At 43.8% G+C, this 18,052-nt stretch overlaps 2 protein-coding genes across 5 annotated transcripts; one reads left to right on the plus strand and one right to left on the minus strand.

Moving 5' to 3' along the window:
* The first annotated feature begins 804 nt into the window (after positions 1 to 804).
* LOC113136733 (CD82 antigen) lies at positions 805 to 4,586 on the plus strand. Its single transcript, XM_026317769.2, has 9 exons — positions 805 to 1,205; positions 1,539 to 1,617; positions 2,020 to 2,132; positions 2,872 to 2,946; positions 3,053 to 3,145; positions 3,274 to 3,471; positions 3,722 to 3,805; positions 4,027 to 4,261; positions 4,383 to 4,586. Exons 1-8 carry the CDS (start codon positions 1,140 to 1,142, stop codon positions 4,225 to 4,227), a joined length of 909 nt encoding a protein of 302 aa, XP_026173554.1. The 5' UTR covers positions 805 to 1,139; the 3' UTR covers positions 4,228 to 4,261; positions 4,383 to 4,586.
* A 132-nt stretch (positions 4,587 to 4,718) lies between these two features.
* Positions 4,719 to 17,015, minus strand: hjv (hemojuvelin BMP co-receptor). Of its 4 annotated transcripts, XR_003296288.1 has the most exons (11): positions 16,773 to 17,014; positions 14,651 to 14,698; positions 13,613 to 13,756; positions 12,752 to 13,284; positions 11,533 to 12,532; positions 10,577 to 10,935; positions 6,935 to 7,694; positions 6,029 to 6,183; positions 5,827 to 5,886; positions 5,388 to 5,513; positions 4,719 to 5,298 (listed from the first exon to the last, which is right to left on the minus strand). XR_003296288.1 is itself a non-coding variant. In XM_026317738.1 (5 exons), exons 2-5 carry the CDS (start codon positions 14,688 to 14,690, stop codon positions 11,903 to 11,905), a joined length of 1,347 nt encoding a protein of 448 aa, XP_026173523.1. In that variant the 5' UTR covers positions 14,691 to 14,698; positions 16,773 to 17,014; the 3' UTR covers positions 10,495 to 11,902. The 4 variants fall into 4 exon arrangements, 3 of the variants coding, with proteins under 3 accessions (XP_026173523.1, XP_026173525.1, XP_026173524.1); XM_026317738.1 differs by lacking the exons at positions 4,719 to 5,298; positions 5,388 to 5,513; positions 5,827 to 5,886; positions 6,029 to 6,183; positions 6,935 to 7,694 and having other exon boundaries at positions 10,495 to 12,532; XM_026317740.1 differs by lacking the exons at positions 4,719 to 5,298; positions 5,388 to 5,513; positions 5,827 to 5,886; ... (2 more) ...; positions 10,577 to 10,935; positions 13,613 to 13,756 and having other exon boundaries at positions 10,989 to 12,532; positions 16,773 to 17,015.
* Between the last annotated feature and the right edge of the window lie 1,037 nt (positions 17,016 to 18,052).

Here is an 18,052-nt window from a genome sequence, read left to right on the forward strand (position 1 = left end):
GGCTGCTTTGTTATCTAAACGTGAACAAACAGCAGCTTTCAAAGAGAAGAGCAGCACCTACCTGATGAACAGGCTGATTCCCAGGCCTGTGTGATTCCGTTAGCAGGAGCTGAACTTTAAAATCCAAGGACGTGGATTTAAACGACAGGAGCCACTTCAGCAACCCAGAGCTACTTAAATGGTTTGCTGATACTATCCCAAAGTGTTAAACAGGCTGTACCTCTACACTGTTCTCTCAGTACTTTTACTCGTAGCTGAGTACTTCTACACTGTTCTCGCAGTACTTTTACTCATAGCAGAGTACTTCTACACTGTTCTTGCAGTACTTTTACACATAGCTGAGTACTTCTACACTGTTCTCGCAGTACTTTTACTCATAGCAGAGTACTTCTACACTGTTCTCGCAGTACTTTTACTCGTAGCTGAGTACTTCTACACTGTGCTCTCAGTACTTTTACTTAAGTAACAGATGTTAGAGCTTCTGGTACATTTTATTCTAAAAATCACACAAAAATTGTGGAGTAGGTTCTGGCAAATGATTTCCAGTTAGTTTCCTTGTTCCTGGTTTGTTTCCAGCTACTCCAGCAGAGGTCACCGCACTAGAGGTATTATGGGAAATGTAGTTTATTCAGTATATGATGCAAACAAAGCAGATAGATGAAAAAGACATGGCTATGTTAAAAGAAAGAACTTGAAAAACTGATGGACAGGTTAAAGTCAGGGTTAGGCAGGTAGTGGTTTTGGTTAAGGTTAGCATAGGTCTCCAGTAAATAAAAAAAAGGGTCCACATGAGGAACAGAAACAAATGTCACATTGTGGGGACACAGTGTCCTCATGGGGACAAAAATTACATCTTCTAAACATTATAAATTACATTTTGGGGCAACAACCTGGTTTAAGGTTAAGTTAAATATCCAGGAAATGAATGAAACTCAATGTAAAGTCCCCTGAAGTGATGGAAACATGTGTGTGTGTGTCCATAGAGACATTCGGATCAGTTTAATGTTTACAGACAATGAGGAAGTGAACTCTGGTCTCAGGTCTTTTTGCTTTGGAGACAGAAGAAGTGAACCACGAATGAGTCTGTGTCCTGAACTAACAAACAAAGAGACTGCTGCTGCTGTTGTTTTTATTTTGAAATGAAGCTGGAACCGAAGATTCAGCTGCTGAAGTTCTGCTCTGCACTTTTCAACTCCATCTTCCTGGTGAGGAGACGTTCAGTTGAATAAGAATGAACAGAAAATAAAATACAGATCATGATATGAAACAACCATGACGACGACCTTATTTTCACGTGGTCTCTCTGAAACACACTGACGCTTGTTTCATTATTTGCTGCAGCTCCAGGAAAAATGTCTCTTTGTCTCACTCTGATCATTTTCTCACAAACTGTTCCAGTTTTCTTGTCACACATGTTGTCTGAAAGATAAATAGAAATAGTTATACTTTAGAAATAGCATACAGTAATATTTGATGTCTTTGAGTCACTATGCTGCCAAGATAAAACCCACTGTACTCCGTCTGACCTCCGACTGCAGGTTTTGGGTCTGAGTATCTGTGGCTGTGGGATCTGGATCCTGTTTAACCATGAAAGCTTCTTGTCCATCCTCTCCTCTGGTAACAGTCATGTTAGCTTACACTGAATCTGGAGATGTGGTTAGCATAGCTTAGCATAAACACTGGAAGCAGTGGGAACTGTTAGCCTAGCTTAGCCTAAATACTGGAAGCAGGGGAAAACTGTTAGCCTAGCTTAGCATAAATACTGGAAGCAGGGGGAAACTGTTAGCCTAGCTTAGCATAAATACTGGAAGCAGAGGGAAACTGTTAGCCTAGCTTAGCATAAATACTGGAAGCAGGGGGAAACTGTTAGCCTAGCTTAGTATAAATACTGGAAGCAGGGGGAAACTGTTAGCCTAGCTTAGCATAAATACTGGAAGCAGGTGGAAACTGTTAGCCTAGGTTAGCATAAATACTGGAAGCAGGGGGAAACTGCTATTAAATGTGTGTATGTGCTTTCAGTGGAGCTGAACACGCTGGCGTTGGGGCTGCTGGTGATTGGTGGAGTGGTGATGACGGTCAGCGTTGTTGGATGCGTTGCAGTGGACAGAGAGCACAGATTCTTGCTGCTGACGGTGCGTCATGGTCATATCACACCTGTATAGCTGCAGATGTTTCTGAAAGCATCTGGCACCAGCTTCTCTCTGCTCACAGCAAATTCTGGAGCTGGTTTTTGGAAAAAGACGGGCCTCCCATTGTTGATGAGGAAGAACCATGTGAGCCAGGTCAGCAGTGTGGTTCCCTGCTGTGTTTTTAATAGTTTTAGGACAACAATGGAGGTCTATGTCACAGACCCATAAGCTGAACCAGGTTCGGGATTCACACACGTTCATTGGTGCTGTCAGTCTCTGGATGGGTTTTGCCTTTAAAAGTAGCTGTAACCTGACCTGACTGGTAAAACCCATCCATCCATCATCTATACCCCCTTATTCCTAACCAAGGTCACGGGGATCTGCTGGAGCCTATCCCAGCTCTCTCTGGGTGAAAGGCAGGGGTCCACCCTGGACAGGTCCCCAGTCCATCACAGGGCCACATAGAGACAAACAACCTCACACACTCACACTCACTCCTATGGGCAATTTAGAGTCACCAATCAACCTGACATACATGTTTTTGGACTGTGGGAGGAAACCAGAGTACCTGGAGAAAACCCACACAAGCACAGGGAGAACATGCAAACTCCACACAGAAAGGCCCCTGATGGGTTTCAAACCAGGAACCTTCTTGCTGTGAGGCAACAGTGCTAACCACTATTGCACCTTGTGTAAAACACATAGAAAACCTCATTAACTAAAATCTGCTCTTCCTCCTCAGTACCTGGGCTTCCTCATCGTCCTGATCCTCAGTCAGCTGTTCGTTTTACTGCTGCTGCTCATAACCAGGACCAAGGTAAACAGGCTTTTATTTTGATAGGAAAAAACCTGCCTTGAGAAGAAGGAGTGAGAATGGATACCTGTGGCTGCTTTGGCAATAACAGCAATGTTTGTTGTGTCAGATTGAACAGACTCTGGATGATGTGGTGGATCACACCATCCTTCATTATGGACAGAACAGTGCAGACAGACTGATGGACAATGTGCAGCACTATGTGAGTCGCTCTGCAGGTGCAAGGTTCCTCCTACAGTCCTGTTCCTCACCAAAATAAAAGACCCTATAGATTTTTAGATAATCCTGATGACATTTTGTTGTTGGATAAGATGATTTTAAATTGCACAGGGGGCGTGCTGTGGAAGGACGGCCCCCACTGACTGGCTGGAGAACTCGTACATCCAGAGTCTGAACCTGACTGGTCTGGACGTGCTTCCTTGTTCTTGTTTCAGCTGGAACCAGCCCAGCTGGAACTCGTCCTGGTGCTCCGAGCTGCTGAACTTCACTGAGCCACTCTACGGAAGGGGAAATCACTCATATGATGAAGTACTGCAGTACACACAGATACTGTACATAAGTAGTACTTAAACACGTCTGGTGTTGTGTCACTGTATCTGTGGGATGTATGACTCAGATAAAATGGTTTCACCTTTTTTATGTTTTTGTTATTTTAATGCACACGCCTTTCATTTTCATTTGTTAATGTATGTTTACAGTATATCATGTTTATATAATGTATTATTATTATTATTTTGGTGTCTGTGAGGATAAAGTCATTTACTCATTGTTGTTGCAGGGCTGCAAACAGAAGCTCAGTGATTGGCTGCACGAGAACGGTCTGACAGTCATCGCCATGGACCTCAGTCTCATATTAATCCAGGTAACACAACCAGAATCTGTGTGAAAATAGAAGTAAAGCAGAACAATGCAATGAGTGCAGCAGCCTCTAGGGGGCGCTCATGGGTGCAGAAGTCAACTTTTTCCAGAATCTGGGTTAAGGTTCGTGTTAGGGGTTAGGTTTAACCAGAACCCAACCCTCTGGCAAGTTCTGCCACTGACACTGTCGCTCTAAGCTCCAGTTGTTTTCTCTGTCCCATCCAGATCGGTCAGTTTGTGGTGGCCTTCTGCCTGTACCAGGCATTTGGCAGAAAAGCTTCTTTAAAAAGAACCAATCACATGACCAAAATTGGCCACACCCACCTGGACAACACCCTGGAGGAAGATCTGGACTCTGGCAACCAGAACTACGCCTACATACACCCTGATGATGCCTGTAAAGACCCTGTCCACCCCTCACAATAGCGTGACAGCTCAGACCAGGTGCACCTGGCAGCAGGTGAGGATGCTCAACAGGCTTCAAACCTACAGCTGTTCAAAAAAACCAACTTGACACTGGCTGTTAAAATAATTAGATCTGGTTAACATATTTCTGATTTAATGTTTTTGTTGTTTTGCAGCCTGACTGAGCAGTGTGATGTTGTCAGTGCGTTACCTCATCAACTACAGCAAAAAAAGAAATATTGTTTGTTTTGTGACAATTTCAATCAGTCCAAGTTAAGGTCTAATAAATAACCAAGTGTTTATCCATAATCAGGTTACAGGTGTTGCAAAAAGTAAATTTCAATCATACAGTATCTCAATAAAAAATATATTATATACAAGTTTTTTTCTCTAAAACTTTATTTATAAAATCTCAAAAATACTTGAAATATAAATATATTAAAAAACATTTTGTGAAAGCCTGATGTCATCGATTCTGTGTTTACATCTGTATCAATGCAGCTGTACAAAACCACATTAGATGTGCAGGAAATCACATTTATCATAAATACAAACTACAAACACGTTGATCTGAAACATAAATACACATGGGGCCTTCTTCCTTCTGGATGTGTTAGCATCTAAAGCTAACCTGTCGGTTTTGGTAGCATTAGCCACCTAGCATGGTCCTGAATGGACCTTTGGACTGAATGGATCTGATGTGAATTTGGGAGGAACTGGAGCTTTGGGTCACATCAGCAGGAACCAGAGCGTCTACTGGACTGACACATTTACTCCTTACTCAGCTAACGCTAGCTTTGGACTGGACAGTTTGTCCCAACCAGGCATCTGTAGTTCATCTTGTAGGTTTATGGTGGGAGTTTGTTATGAAGCAACCTTCAATGGAGTTGAGTTGTACCTTCACACTCTATGGCACTCACAAACAGCTGTACTAAAACCGCTGTACAGATGTTATTTGCACAGTGCTGCCACCTGCTGGCTCCAGCACTCAACACACTGGATGGATTTACGCACAGAGTCGAAGTGTGATGAAGACGACGTATCTGGGGTCGAATAGGTGGGACACTCTGCAGAGTCCTGGCACAATTCCTTCTGAAAACACACACATTTTAGAACCACAGACCAGTTCTGAAATCCCTGAACCTCATTGACGCTCAGCCAATCAGAGCACAGACACTCACCAGGTGTTGCAGCAGGTCCTGGTTTAAGGTGACAGCTTGTTGCAAAGCGTTGGCGTCAGGACTTAAAGACCCGAGCGTCTCTGCACACCTCTGATACGTAGACAGTCTGCAGACCACTGTGGTGACCTGCACCAAACCCACATTGAAAAAACACTCGATTTAAACCTGCTAAACCACCGATTTTATATATAAAGACAAAAAAGGAGACAACTGGCTGAAGGTCAGTGTCATGATACGAGCTAAAAACACTTTAAAGTGCTTAGATTTCATCATTTATGCTACATCCGACATGTGGATGCTTTTTTCTATCATTGCTAAATACAGGACAGTTGTGTTTCTAGTTAGTGCAGCAGTGTAATGGACAGTGCCGCCTGTAGGGGGCAGTAGCAGGACTTTAACCAGATCACCTGACTCATTATGCTGTGAGTGTGAAGTGTACCTGTCCCAGGTGAGCCGCGGTCTCTGTGCAGGACAGGGCTGGCAGGTCTTTGAAGTAACTCTGCACCAAGAACACAAACAGGATTCATGAAGACACAACATGGCCATGGATTCTCTGAGTCCTGCAGCTGCTCACAGAGTCTCACAGAAATCACCAACATTATTATCCTTAAAGGGAGTTTGGTGTGAAACCTGAGTCTCACCGTCTCGTGGATGATGCTGCTGTAGTTCTGCAGCGCTTCCTGCAGGTCTTCGATGATGCTCTGCATGTCGGGGTCTGTGTGTTTTGGTATTACTCCACCTGCAGCAAGCCCCGCCCACAGTCCCAGGAACAGGAGAAACAGATACCTACAATACACTGTAGTGGGAACAAGAAAGGGGTTAATTAAATAAACAAGACATGGACATGGCACAGTAAATAAAGTGAGACCCATGAGGTTCTGTTCGTCTGATGCAGGTCTTGCCTGAGCCATACACGGTCTCTGGACTCATTTTAAACATGCACATACACAGAATAATAAAGACAAAAAGCTTCAGTCACTCACTGCTGGAGAAACTATTCACATATTCAGGTCAGTATATAAAAATACTCCAGGACAAGGAAGAGCCCAACATTCAAATTGCACATTAAGTAAAAAGTATCTGGAAAACATACTTAAAGTATTAAAGTAAAAGTACTCAGTGCCGTCAGTGTTGGACTTTATTTTGTACAGGACTGTAAGTGATGATCAGTTTTAATTATTGATTGATCTGCTGATTATTTTCTGATTTTTTTGGTTAAAAATGTGAAAACGATGAAAAAGTGACGTGTTCACAAATTACAAATAAATTCAAATGATTCTTTTTTAATTTTTTAATTTGAAACAAAATCATCTTTAATCGGCTCCTCGTGTGTTTTGCGTCTGTAATTCTTAGTCTGTAAACTACCTGCTGCTGTCAGATAAAGGCAGTGGAGTAACGGTGTAAAATGGAAAGAAAACACTCCTGTAAAGTACAAATACCTCAAATCTGTCAAATCTGTACTGCACTGGAGTAAATGACCCACGAAACACAAAACTCGTGTTTTCATGCAAATCAAAATAATCTGAAGAAGAAAAGTCAGAACTCACTGAGGGAGGGATGAGGTGGCTCTACTGGTTCCTCAGATTTCTGGTCTGGACTCAGCTCAGGTCTTTGGTTCTCCTGCGGACTCTGTGCTGTGGAGGCTGCAGTGCAGATATTTATCCTCCATCCATCCTCAGCCAGTCTTCTGAGAAAACTGAGTTCTCAGTAGGTTGGACATCATTTTTTTCTGCAGACTCGACTTCCAGGATCGAGCAGAGGCTCTGACTCAGACTCTGAGTGAAGGTGTATTGCTGCCACATGATCATCACCTGACAGGAATTCACACCTTCCTCCCTCTCATTCAGATTTCTGTTTAACCCGCATTTCATCACGTTTTCATCACCATCTTCTGAGTCACAGGTCCATTAAACCGGGACAAGCCTGGGTCAGAGGCTCCGGGTGCTAAGGAAACAGCCTGAGCAGATGCAAACAAACACAGGAGCCATGGGATGTTTATTTCCTGCTCTTCAGCTGTTTGTTTGTTTTTCTTCTCAGGGTTTTGTTTGAGTTTCTTGTTGAGTTTTGTTTGTTTCATGTTTGTTCCTCTTGTTCGTTTTCTGTTGATTTGTTTCTGTTCATTTTGTTTGGCTTCTGGTTTTAATTATTCTTTTATTGGTGACATTTGTTTATTTGCTGTTTGCACAGGTACAGGTGAACACGTGCACAGAAAGTGTTGTGTGATCCTGAAGTTATGGCATCACACTAGTAATAAAGACAAGCACAGACATCTGGGAAACATCTGGAAGAACCGGCTGTTGGTCAAATCTGGAAAATCCAGAGATGAAAGTTGGTTCATTGCACACACAGGAAGCAGAAAGAGGAAGTGATCTCAGTGATGAACAGGACACATTGTAAATGATATGCACTTTCAAATCTGGGCATTATTCTTCACCAGAAGTGAAGACATGAAAGTCATTATTCATATTTCTGTCGAACTCCATGTTTCATCACGGTGACTCAGTGATTCACCAGAGAAAAAAAACCTCAGCTTTAATTATTCGCATTTTATTTTAGATGTTTAAATGTTGTCTGTTCACACTGTGGGAACAGCACTGAATGAACTGTGACAGTGTTTTTTTTAAACTTCTTGCTTTTAGTTTCCACTTTTACTTTTATCCCACAGCTTTTTCCAGAAACAGCTAATATTGGATCAGCAAACGATGCAGCATCCAAACTAAATCATTCAGTCAAATTTTAAAATGTGCAGATGAATAAAATGTTACATGTTATTATCAGTTTATTGTACAAATGTGAAAATAAAAAGCAGCTGTGGGTCTGCAGGGTTCTTAAGGATGATGACATCGAGTGTGTGCGAGTTCTTTTGTTGCTGCAGGAAACATTTCATCACCGCTGTGTCATCACGTTTCTCTACGCTTCACTGGAAATATGAGTGGGCCTGTGTCTGAGTACGCAACAGCCTGAAGCACCGCTCACATTAAAGGGCCATTTCACTGTATTCACTGGTATCAGCAGTGAAGAAGTACTGAGCCATTGTTCTGCAGTAACAGTAGAAATACTCATCTATCCATCATCAATACCCCCTTATTCCTAACCAGGGTCACAGGGACCAGCTGGAGCCTGTCCCAGCTCTCTTTGGGTGAAAGGCAGGGGTCCACCCTGGACAGGTCCCCAGTCCATCACAGGGCCACATAGAGACAAACAACCTCACACACTCACACTCAGGTTAACTACCTTATATACTTCTAATTTGAAGTACTTTATATACTGCTGGGTGGCTGACGTTAACTACCTTATATACTTCTAATTTGAAGTACTTTATATACCGCTGGGTAGCTGACGTTAACTACCTTATATACTTCTAATATGAAGTACTTTATATACCGCTGGGTAGCTGACGTTAACTACCTTATATACTTCTAATTTGAAGTACTTTATATACCGCTGGGTAGCTGACGCTAACTACCTTATATACTTCTAATTTGAAGTACTTTATATACCGCTGGGTAGCTGACGTTAACTACCTTATATACTTCTAATTTGAAGTACTTTATATACCGCTGGGTAGCTGACGTTAACTACCTTATATACTTCTAATATGAAGTACTTTATATACCGCTGGGTAGCTGACGTTAACTACCTTATATACTTCTAATTTGAAGTACTTTATATACCGCTGGGTAGCTGACGCTAACTACCTTATATACTTCTAATTTGAAGTACTTTATATACCGCTGGGTAGCTGACGTTAACTACCTTATATACTTCTAATATGAAGTACTTTATATACCGCTGGGTAGCTGACGTTAACTACCTTATATACTTCTAATTTGAAGTACTTTATATACCGCTGGGTAGCTGACGTTAACTACCTTATATACTTCTAATTTGAAGTACTTTATGTACCGCTGGGTAGCTGACGTTAACTACCTTATATACTTCTAATTTGAAGTACTTTATATACCGCTGGGTAGCTGACGCTAACTACCTTATATACTTCTAATTTGAAGTACTTTATATACCGCTGGGTAGCTGACGTTAACTACCTTATATACTTCTAATTTGAAGTACTTTATATACCGCTGGGTAGCTGACGTTAACTACCTTATATACTTCTAATTTGAAGTACTTTATGTACCGCTGGGTAGCTGACGTTAACTACCTTATATACTTCTAATTTGAAGTACTTTATATACCGCTGGGTAGCTGACGTTGACTACTTTATATACCTATATATACCTACTATTTTGATGATCAGTCTGTATTTTGTTGGATCCATCTGATCCTGAAAAGGAACTAAAGTTATCAGATAAATGTAGAGCAGGAAAAAGTCCAAGGTTTGACTCTGACATGTAGTGAAGTCCAAGGAGGAAGTAGCACAACATGGAAATACTCAGGTAAAGTACTAATACCTCCCAATTTATAGCTGTTTTGTGGCTTTTGTAGATATTTTAGTCATTTCACAGACTTTTGTCAACAGGTTTAGTAAAGGTGAAGTGAAAATACCTGAAAACACTACACAAGTTGAGTAAATGTTCATAGATACTTTGCACCTCTGAAATGTATCAAAGTATTTTTAGCCTGAGAAGTTTTTTAATATTAGAAAGCTTCAGATTTAAAAATATCAATAATGTCTGAGTGTGACGAACTAAATTCTGCTGCTAACATGATTTCTCATCTTCCTCTTTATACATTTGTACATTATCAATATATATATAGTTCAGTCAGTGAAATATATATAGTTCAGTTTCTTGTCAAAGAGACACTCGTCTGCAGGAGGAATAAATCATCACGTATAAATAAATCTCATTGTTTGGACTCAGCAGTGACTTTCTGTTTTGTGCTTGAGTCATTTCACTGTAATTTCACTGTGGCTCCTGATGCATGATGCAGCATTTCTGAGTAATGTGTGTGTGTGTGTGTGTGTGTGTGTGTGTGTGTGTGTGTCCTGTTGCACTGACTGACTGGACAGTGCTAAATAAAGATGAATGCCACCTATTGTTTCTGTTTTGGCTCAGTGTTTCTGAGTGACACCAGTTCTGTTCAGACGTGGATCAAACAAAACCTACTTACATTTAAAATGCCAATTAAAAGCAGGTTCTCAGGGTTCTGTAAGTGCAGTTCTCCTTTAATACGACCCTAGAATAGAATCAAAGGTGCATTTTGAACCAGCACACACACACATATACCTGGTTCTGCTGTGGAGATAAAACATTTCATCGACACGTGAATTAGCAGACTCCAGTCAGGTGTGTGGCCCCGCCCCCATTCACCTGGCCACCTGTCAGAGCTGAGACCACACCTCTTCCCTAGGATGAATCAGCTGCTTCCTGTCATCAGTCATGTGATCTCTTCATGGCTTAGTTGCAGCTGAAGGCTCGGGCTATTTCCAGGGATGCACATGACTAATGACACCTGGTTAGTTTATCGTAAACAATCCGATTCCTGTGCAACAATAAAAATAAAAAATGGCTTCAAATGTGTCTGAGCTCTGGTCTGTGGAGGAGGAAGAGGAGGAAGAGGAGGAAGAGGAGGAGGCTGTAGAAAGCTGGAAATATATAAAATATTAGCGAAGTTGGAAGAAACACTGGTTAAACAACACTGGGTAAAAATACTTTTAATACTTATTTTAATACTTTTAATAATTAAAGGAAATACATTTTCTAAAACTTTTCTGCCTTAGCATTAATTCCACTGCTCCTTTATTGTTTATTCTAAAGGTGCCTAATATGTTCTGGGGACTCGAGTCGCATTTAAGTCGCACACACAGTAACTTGAGACGCGACTTGGATTTGATGTTTGGGAGTCATGAACAATCTTTATATATCTATTTATTTTAGCGCTTAACGTAAAATTTTCTTCTTCTAGTAACTGAGCGTCAGAACAGATACACCAAAGGCGCGTTGCTGCCCCCTATTGGCAGTCAGCACAACCCACTGGTGGCTCACTTTGCACTGCAGTGAACTGAATTAGTGTCATGGACATGGCAAATGTCACAGCAAGTGTGGTTGTTTGTTATTAGGTTTGGTTAATATGCTTCATTCAGAGCTTAAACAAACAAACGACAACGTGCACGGTGTGCAGTATAAAAATAAAAGACGCTGGATCGACCACATCTAATTTTATCAGGCACTTTGAAACGCACCTGGTCTGTCGGTCCACACCTGACGTTAGCTTGTTACTGGCTTTGTAGAGCTTTGCATGCAACAAGCATTGTTCATTGGACTGTGAACATCTCTGAGACCCAGCAACACTGGGCCAGGAGAACCTGGCTGAAACAAGATGGCAGCCTGCCGACCACAGCAGGAGGAAGTTGACATCCTGAAGTTGTTGACCTTTAGCAGGATCAGGATTAGCCATAGTCCAAACACCTGCAGCCCGGTCCCTGTTTCATCCAAAACGTCCATCCACGCTCCAAGTTGCTGCATTTTACTGAATGAGTCACGTGGCCACAGGTGTCCTGTCAGTGAGTGGATCTCATGTTGGTCTCTGGTGTGCAGTGACTTCCTGCTGCATCAGGCACTGGTTAGAGTTCCCAGCATGCCGAGCAGCAGCAGCAGCATCAGGTCTGATCGAGCTCGGCGTTGCTGGGCCGAGACGACCAGCTGCAGGTGAATGCTCTCCTGGTCAGAGATCATGTTTCGGGCATCCTGCAGTGCGCTGACAGCCGCTGTGCTGGAGTTCAGGTCTCCGCTGGTGATCAGGTCAAACACGCAAGCCTGGTAGTAGACATCCTGGACAGGAAGCAGTGCAATGCAGTGTGCATGGGCGCTGATGGTGGCAGACGGTGAGGAGTCTGGCAGTGGTGGGCGGAGTGTGTTGAGTCTCTGAGATGGAGGGCAGCCCCACACACACAGCTGCAGGTCCTGTTCAGGGCCAAAGGCCTCCGTGATGCTGCGCGGCGAGCGGACCGACAGGCTGAGCGATCGGCCACTCTGACGCACCACCAGCAGCGTGCCGAGGTGAGTCGCTCGGATCTCGGCGTGTCGACCAGGACTCTGAGTCCAGACCGTCAGGCTGTGTTGACCTCGCCGCTCACCGCTCGACACTGAGCCGTCAGCGAACGCAGCAGGGACGTTATCGAGCTCGGCCTGGTACAGCTGCTGATCCACACACTGACGCATGTTCTTAAAGATGATGGTGATCTGTGAAGAGACAGGACGATGGAACGGGTCAGAGAACACACTCCGGACCTTTAGTTTATTGTTTCAGTGAATGGCACACAGGTTGTGACCTCGACCTGCTCATCTGACAGATATTCTAAACCCTCGCATGGACCAGTTTCTGGGTTGACATGGGTGCAGTTTGAACTAGATTTTTGCTCCTGTGAGCAGCAGAGCTCTGTGCAGATCTCAGTGACCCACCTTAGTGATTGCTGTGCTGTTCGCCCCCACCCTGGATGGCGAGCTGGTGGCCTGTACATACAGGTACTCATTGTCTATGAGAGGCCATGCTCCTTGCACGGCACAAGTCTGGAAGTCGTCATTGAAGGTTCGGACGTGCGGATCCCCGAACACGCTGCAGTGCAGGTACTCCGGGATCCGGCCCTCTTGGCTGAAGAAGCTCCTCTCATAGAGGCAGGCATCTCTTGACAGTGTGCCCTGAGGGAGAGGCCGGGGTTGGGCCGTGGGTCCTGCCCGTGGGCAACGGTGTTGGATCAGCAGGTCCTCAATGCCCTGAACAGCAGAGTGGTACGCCAGGTCACCACGACACGCCCGCGCCATTCGCTTTGTGCACGTGGCATAGGAGCGCAGGGCACTGCAGTAACCGGCGTTCACCGCCTCCCTGCTGAGAGCCGCTCCACCTGCTGCTCCTCCACCCCCGTCACTGCTGCCCAGGTCCAACGTCGCAGCCACAAAGTCTGAGTTACACCTCAGGATACGACAGGAAGCTGCAACTGAAGAGAGCAAGAAGATTTTAAACATCAGAAATGGACTGAGGGAAAAATACTGAAGGACACGACAGAAACATTCACGAATAAAAAAGACATTTGGACAGACCTGCCCATTAGCTGCTCACCACCTCACCCTAACAGGTGTTAACCTGGAACTACCTAAAGGTCCCACTGTCCACTTTGTCTCTTGCAACGTTGGCTTTGTGTATGTTTGTAGACGATGTGTGTCTCTTTGTGGCCACTTTGTGCATCTTTGTAGTTGACTTGAGTCTCTTTGTAGACACGTGATGAAATGTGGTCGATATGTGTGTCTGTCTGTGTGTGTTTGTACCTTCAGGTAAACTCATCTGGACCAGCAGCAGAGTCAGTTGCATGCAGTGTTTCCATGGCAACGCTGTGTGTTGCGCAACAGAGGTCCGAGGCTCCATCAGCGGACTGAACCCGGGCTGACCTCGCGGCAGAGACCACCACCGGTCTGAAAGACAGAGACTGAAATACCTCAGGAACAGGTGGTCTCCAGTGTGTGTCAGACCTTTGGTGATTCTCCACCGTGTAATTTAACTCCCCCGTTAAATTAACTCCTCAGCTCATTTAGGTTTAATGTATTGTGAGAGAAGCGAGAAGAGTGAGGGCAGCTTCCAGTTACCTCGCTCTCTGTTTCTCAGCACGAAGCAACGGGCAGTTTATCTGATCAGGACGTGCTGCAGTGCATTAGTGATGAGTCTGTACATTAGATCATCTTTCTGCATAAAACACATCATGCTTCACATGAAGCCACTGTTCCTGACTGTGGCTCACTCTATTTACCATCCAGAGGAACTTCACCACAGTCAAGGTCACATGTTCCAGATGTGTAACTGACAGTCATGTGACTCCACAGCTGTCAGGGATGACACATGGTGATGAGTGAAGAACTGAAGTCTGTTCATTGCTGACTGTAGAGAAGCCACTGAAACAGACGCCGTTTCAGCCTTTAGTCCAAACCAAAACTCTGATTTTACCAACGGCCTCCACGGTGTGGAAACGTTAAAGGCGGCCGCTGATGATTCTGTGTCTTTGTGTTATTGAGCCCAGATCCCTTCCAGAGACCCAAATAATTGTGGTGAACTGATGTGTGAGGAAGAACCATGTGAGCCAGGTCAGCGGTGTGGCTCCCTGCTGTGTTTTTAATAGTTTTTGGACAACAATGGAGGTCTACGGCACAGACCCACAAGCTGAACCAGGTTCTGGAAATGTTTCACTGAGGACAGAATCTCTCTTGGAGACCCGTCGTCGTGGACACAAACTGATTTCAGGTGAAAAGATGAAGTTTTAAAATATCGCGGCTTCATGTAGACGTGATCTGACCTGGGGTCAGTTTCCAGCTCACCTGTGTCTTGGCTGAGATCTTCCTCGTCTTCAGGACCCATCAGACAAACTGCAACCAGACAAACATCATCAGTGACGTCTTATTATTTATTTTATTATTATTATTAGTTAATTTATTTCACAGCCTGTCACTGTACGTGTATGTTTCTATAAAGATCATTATTGCACATGTTCATGTCTTTGACCTGGGATGAGACGACATTTTGGTTTGTGTTAAAATCAGATGTGATGATTTGCTTTTTGACCGTCAGAATAAATTGGTAACTTCAGGTTTAAGATTTAGTGAAGTGAATATTTGGAGCTTTGACAATAAAGCGGGGACTGTCAGCTTCAGTCCGAGGCCTACCTGCAGGGTCAGCGCTGATCCTCAGTACAAAACACGACTGTGTGCGATTTGTGTTCCTGCATGTTCATCAAGCAGCATGAGAAGATCAGTGTGTGTCTGTCGCAGTCGACCCGACTGTGTTGTAACCTGGACTCTCATCTGTTTGTCTGGTTTTTCTGCAGAACAAACAGCAGCTGGAAGGGGGCGGGGCCTACTGTGGCGCTCTTCAGTCATTGGTTAACACCATGAAACAGATCCACAGGCCAGACAGAACGTCACTGAAACTAAATGATGTGTTAATTTGGTAAAAACCAGCTCCTGTGGGCGGAGGCCAATAGGTCAGAGAGGTGGTGACTGTGGGGCACTTGAACGAGGCCCCTGACCCCACCTGCTTGGGTGGAGGTCAGCAGGTCAGGCTGTGGTTGTACTGGGCAGCTTCCCAGTCTCAAAGTAACTCAGAACCTTATGTCTGTTATTGGATCAGTTGAAATCCACCAATAAAACAGACAAAATCAAATGACCGGTTCTGTTTAAGGAGGGTGAGGAAAAAACCTAATTATGGTTCAAATAAGTTTGACCTGTGTTGTTGTGGTCACAATAATAAAAACCTGTTTAGGGTTTTGAAGGAACAACAGGTGGAGTTTGATCCTTTCAGACGGAGTCAGGCGCTGAGCTAGCTGCTTCTGTTCCTGCCTGTCTCCAGGCTTCATGCTAAGCTAAGCTAACGCTAGCCCTGCCCAGACAGCTGAACATGAACAAACTGTGGGACTGTTCCTTTAAGATGAAGTGTGTTTGTGCGTCAGCTGACCTTTATCCCGTTCGACAGGTGGACGAGCTCAGTGTGTGTGTGTGTGTGTGTGTGTGTGTGTGTGTGTGTGGTGTAAAGTCTATATTTAAACTCCAGTCACCCCCATAGTCACAGCCATAAACACACATACACACACGAGAATACACACAGAAAACACAAAGTCACATTTCATTCAAGAATTTAAATAATAAAATAATAATTTCCATCTTGATATTATTGTGTTTTTCCTCCTCCTCACATTCACCACCAGGAACAACAATCATCCTTCAGTTTGTTCTGTGGAAACAATTAAAAATCCTTTAAACGCTGACGTCATTTAAACAGAAACACCATGAACTTTACTTTAAATTAAAGTCACAGGTTTAGTTTCATGTTTTCTAAGCAGACAAATAAAACCCTGCACTCTCACAATAAAACATCTGTGTTCACTAAGAAACGAAATGAAAAGCCTCACTGTCAAATCCTCATTTCTGCCTCAACAAACATCCAGCAGGTTTCAGTAATAAATTAGTTTTAGGACTAAATAATAAACCGAATGATAAGTAGATCTGAGGTTTTCTCTTTTTGTTTTTCACAAGAAGTTTTTTGGAAAAACAGTGACGGCTGTTCTCAGCTCTGGATCTGGTTTTTGGAAACAGACGGGCTTCCCATTGTTGGTTTTTAAGTCTTTAGACAACAGTGGAGTTATAAGCTGAACCAGGTTCTGGATACACACACATTCATTAGTGCTGTCAGTCTCTGGATGGGATCTGGACTCAGTGACACACAGAATCAGCAGCTGGTGCCTTTAACTGTGGATCAACCACCAACCAACCTTCTGCTAAAGTTCTGCAGAATTTCAGTTTGTTTCAGGTCAAAGTTTTAAAATAACAGTAAACAGGAAAAAGTGTAAAACATGTAGAATCAAGTGTCTCCAGTTCCTGGACCAGGTTTTTGTTTTACATGCAAATTTAGGACCAGGTCTCTGCAGAGAGCACGGCAGCCTCTTACCTCCTGCTGGTTCAGCATCAGAGTCGGTCCATGTCCTCAGTCCATCAGAGTCTCCGAAACCTTCAGGACAGTCCTGGTGTCTCCAAAGAGCCTGTCTAGTTCTCTGTGGTGTCCCAGTCTGGGTCCTGGTTTTTGCCTCGTCGTGTGTTCACAGCTAACTGGGAGCTTCAGTTGTGTCTAAATAAATCAGCAACGACCAGCACCTGCTGCACGACAACTGTCCACACACACACACACACACACACACACACACACACACACACACACACACACACACACACACACACACACACACACAGCAGTTTATTTTTAAGTCGTCTATTTGTGACTTGCTGTCACTTAGTTAAACTGAAACTTGAGTTTAATTCATTTTCTAATCTATTTAATTAGGATGAAATGTCCATGTTTAAGAAGCAGCTGCAGCAGGAACCAGTCCACCTCTCATCCTTTTATTCTTTCGAACATTCTGTATGTTTGTTTTTACTTTCATGAGCCTGCATCCTGTGGATCCCCATGGATGATCCATAACAGCGGTCACGTGGTCGTGGACAGTTGAGTACAGATACAGAGAGAGTGAACAGAGTGAAGCTGAGGTCAGAAACACAGAGTGTCTACTGCACGTGAGGAAACAAACACCTGTGGGGACGTGTTCAGGAAGGAAATCAACCTGAAACTTAAGGATGGTCGACGTCCTTCATGCTGCTGACACAAACACAGAGGAGGATCCTGTCGCTGTGACGTCATGTTTCATGAGTGATTAGTGTTTGACAGGTGTCAGTCACTCTGAGAACCAGAGCTGATCACATCAGTTTAAAGCTGCAGTCTGAGAGGCTGACAGCAGGGGGCAGCACTGACTCACCCACATCAAGAAGCTGCGGATTCTCTTTAAACCAGTTTCTACCTGAAGCTTCAACATCAAGAACGTCCAGACTGAGGGGTCGGGGTTTTCCTGTACCCTCCTCTGCTGCTCACTGAAGGTTTCTGTTGTGTTTTTTCCTCTGAGGACTGAGGCTGTAGATTCACTTTATAATCTATAATCTATAACCCTCAGCTCACTCAAACCTGTGATACTGGTAGTGATTTAACTGGGAAAATAGTCCTGCACCTAAATATGTACTTAAAGTATCAAAGTAAAAGGAAACCGGTCCCTGTCAGTGTTTTCCTGTTATATCTGATGAATATTCCTGCTGCATTGTAGTACATGCTGAACTTTACTGCAGTAGTTGTTTAGGATTGGACCACGCTGAAGTACTTTATAAACTGTGGGTAGCAGAACATCA

Source organism: Mastacembelus armatus, chromosome 16 (genome assembly GCF_900324485.2).
Source record: "Mastacembelus armatus chromosome 16, fMasArm1.2, whole genome shotgun sequence".
Taxonomy (NCBI): domain Eukaryota; kingdom Metazoa; phylum Chordata; class Actinopteri; order Synbranchiformes; family Mastacembelidae; genus Mastacembelus; species Mastacembelus armatus.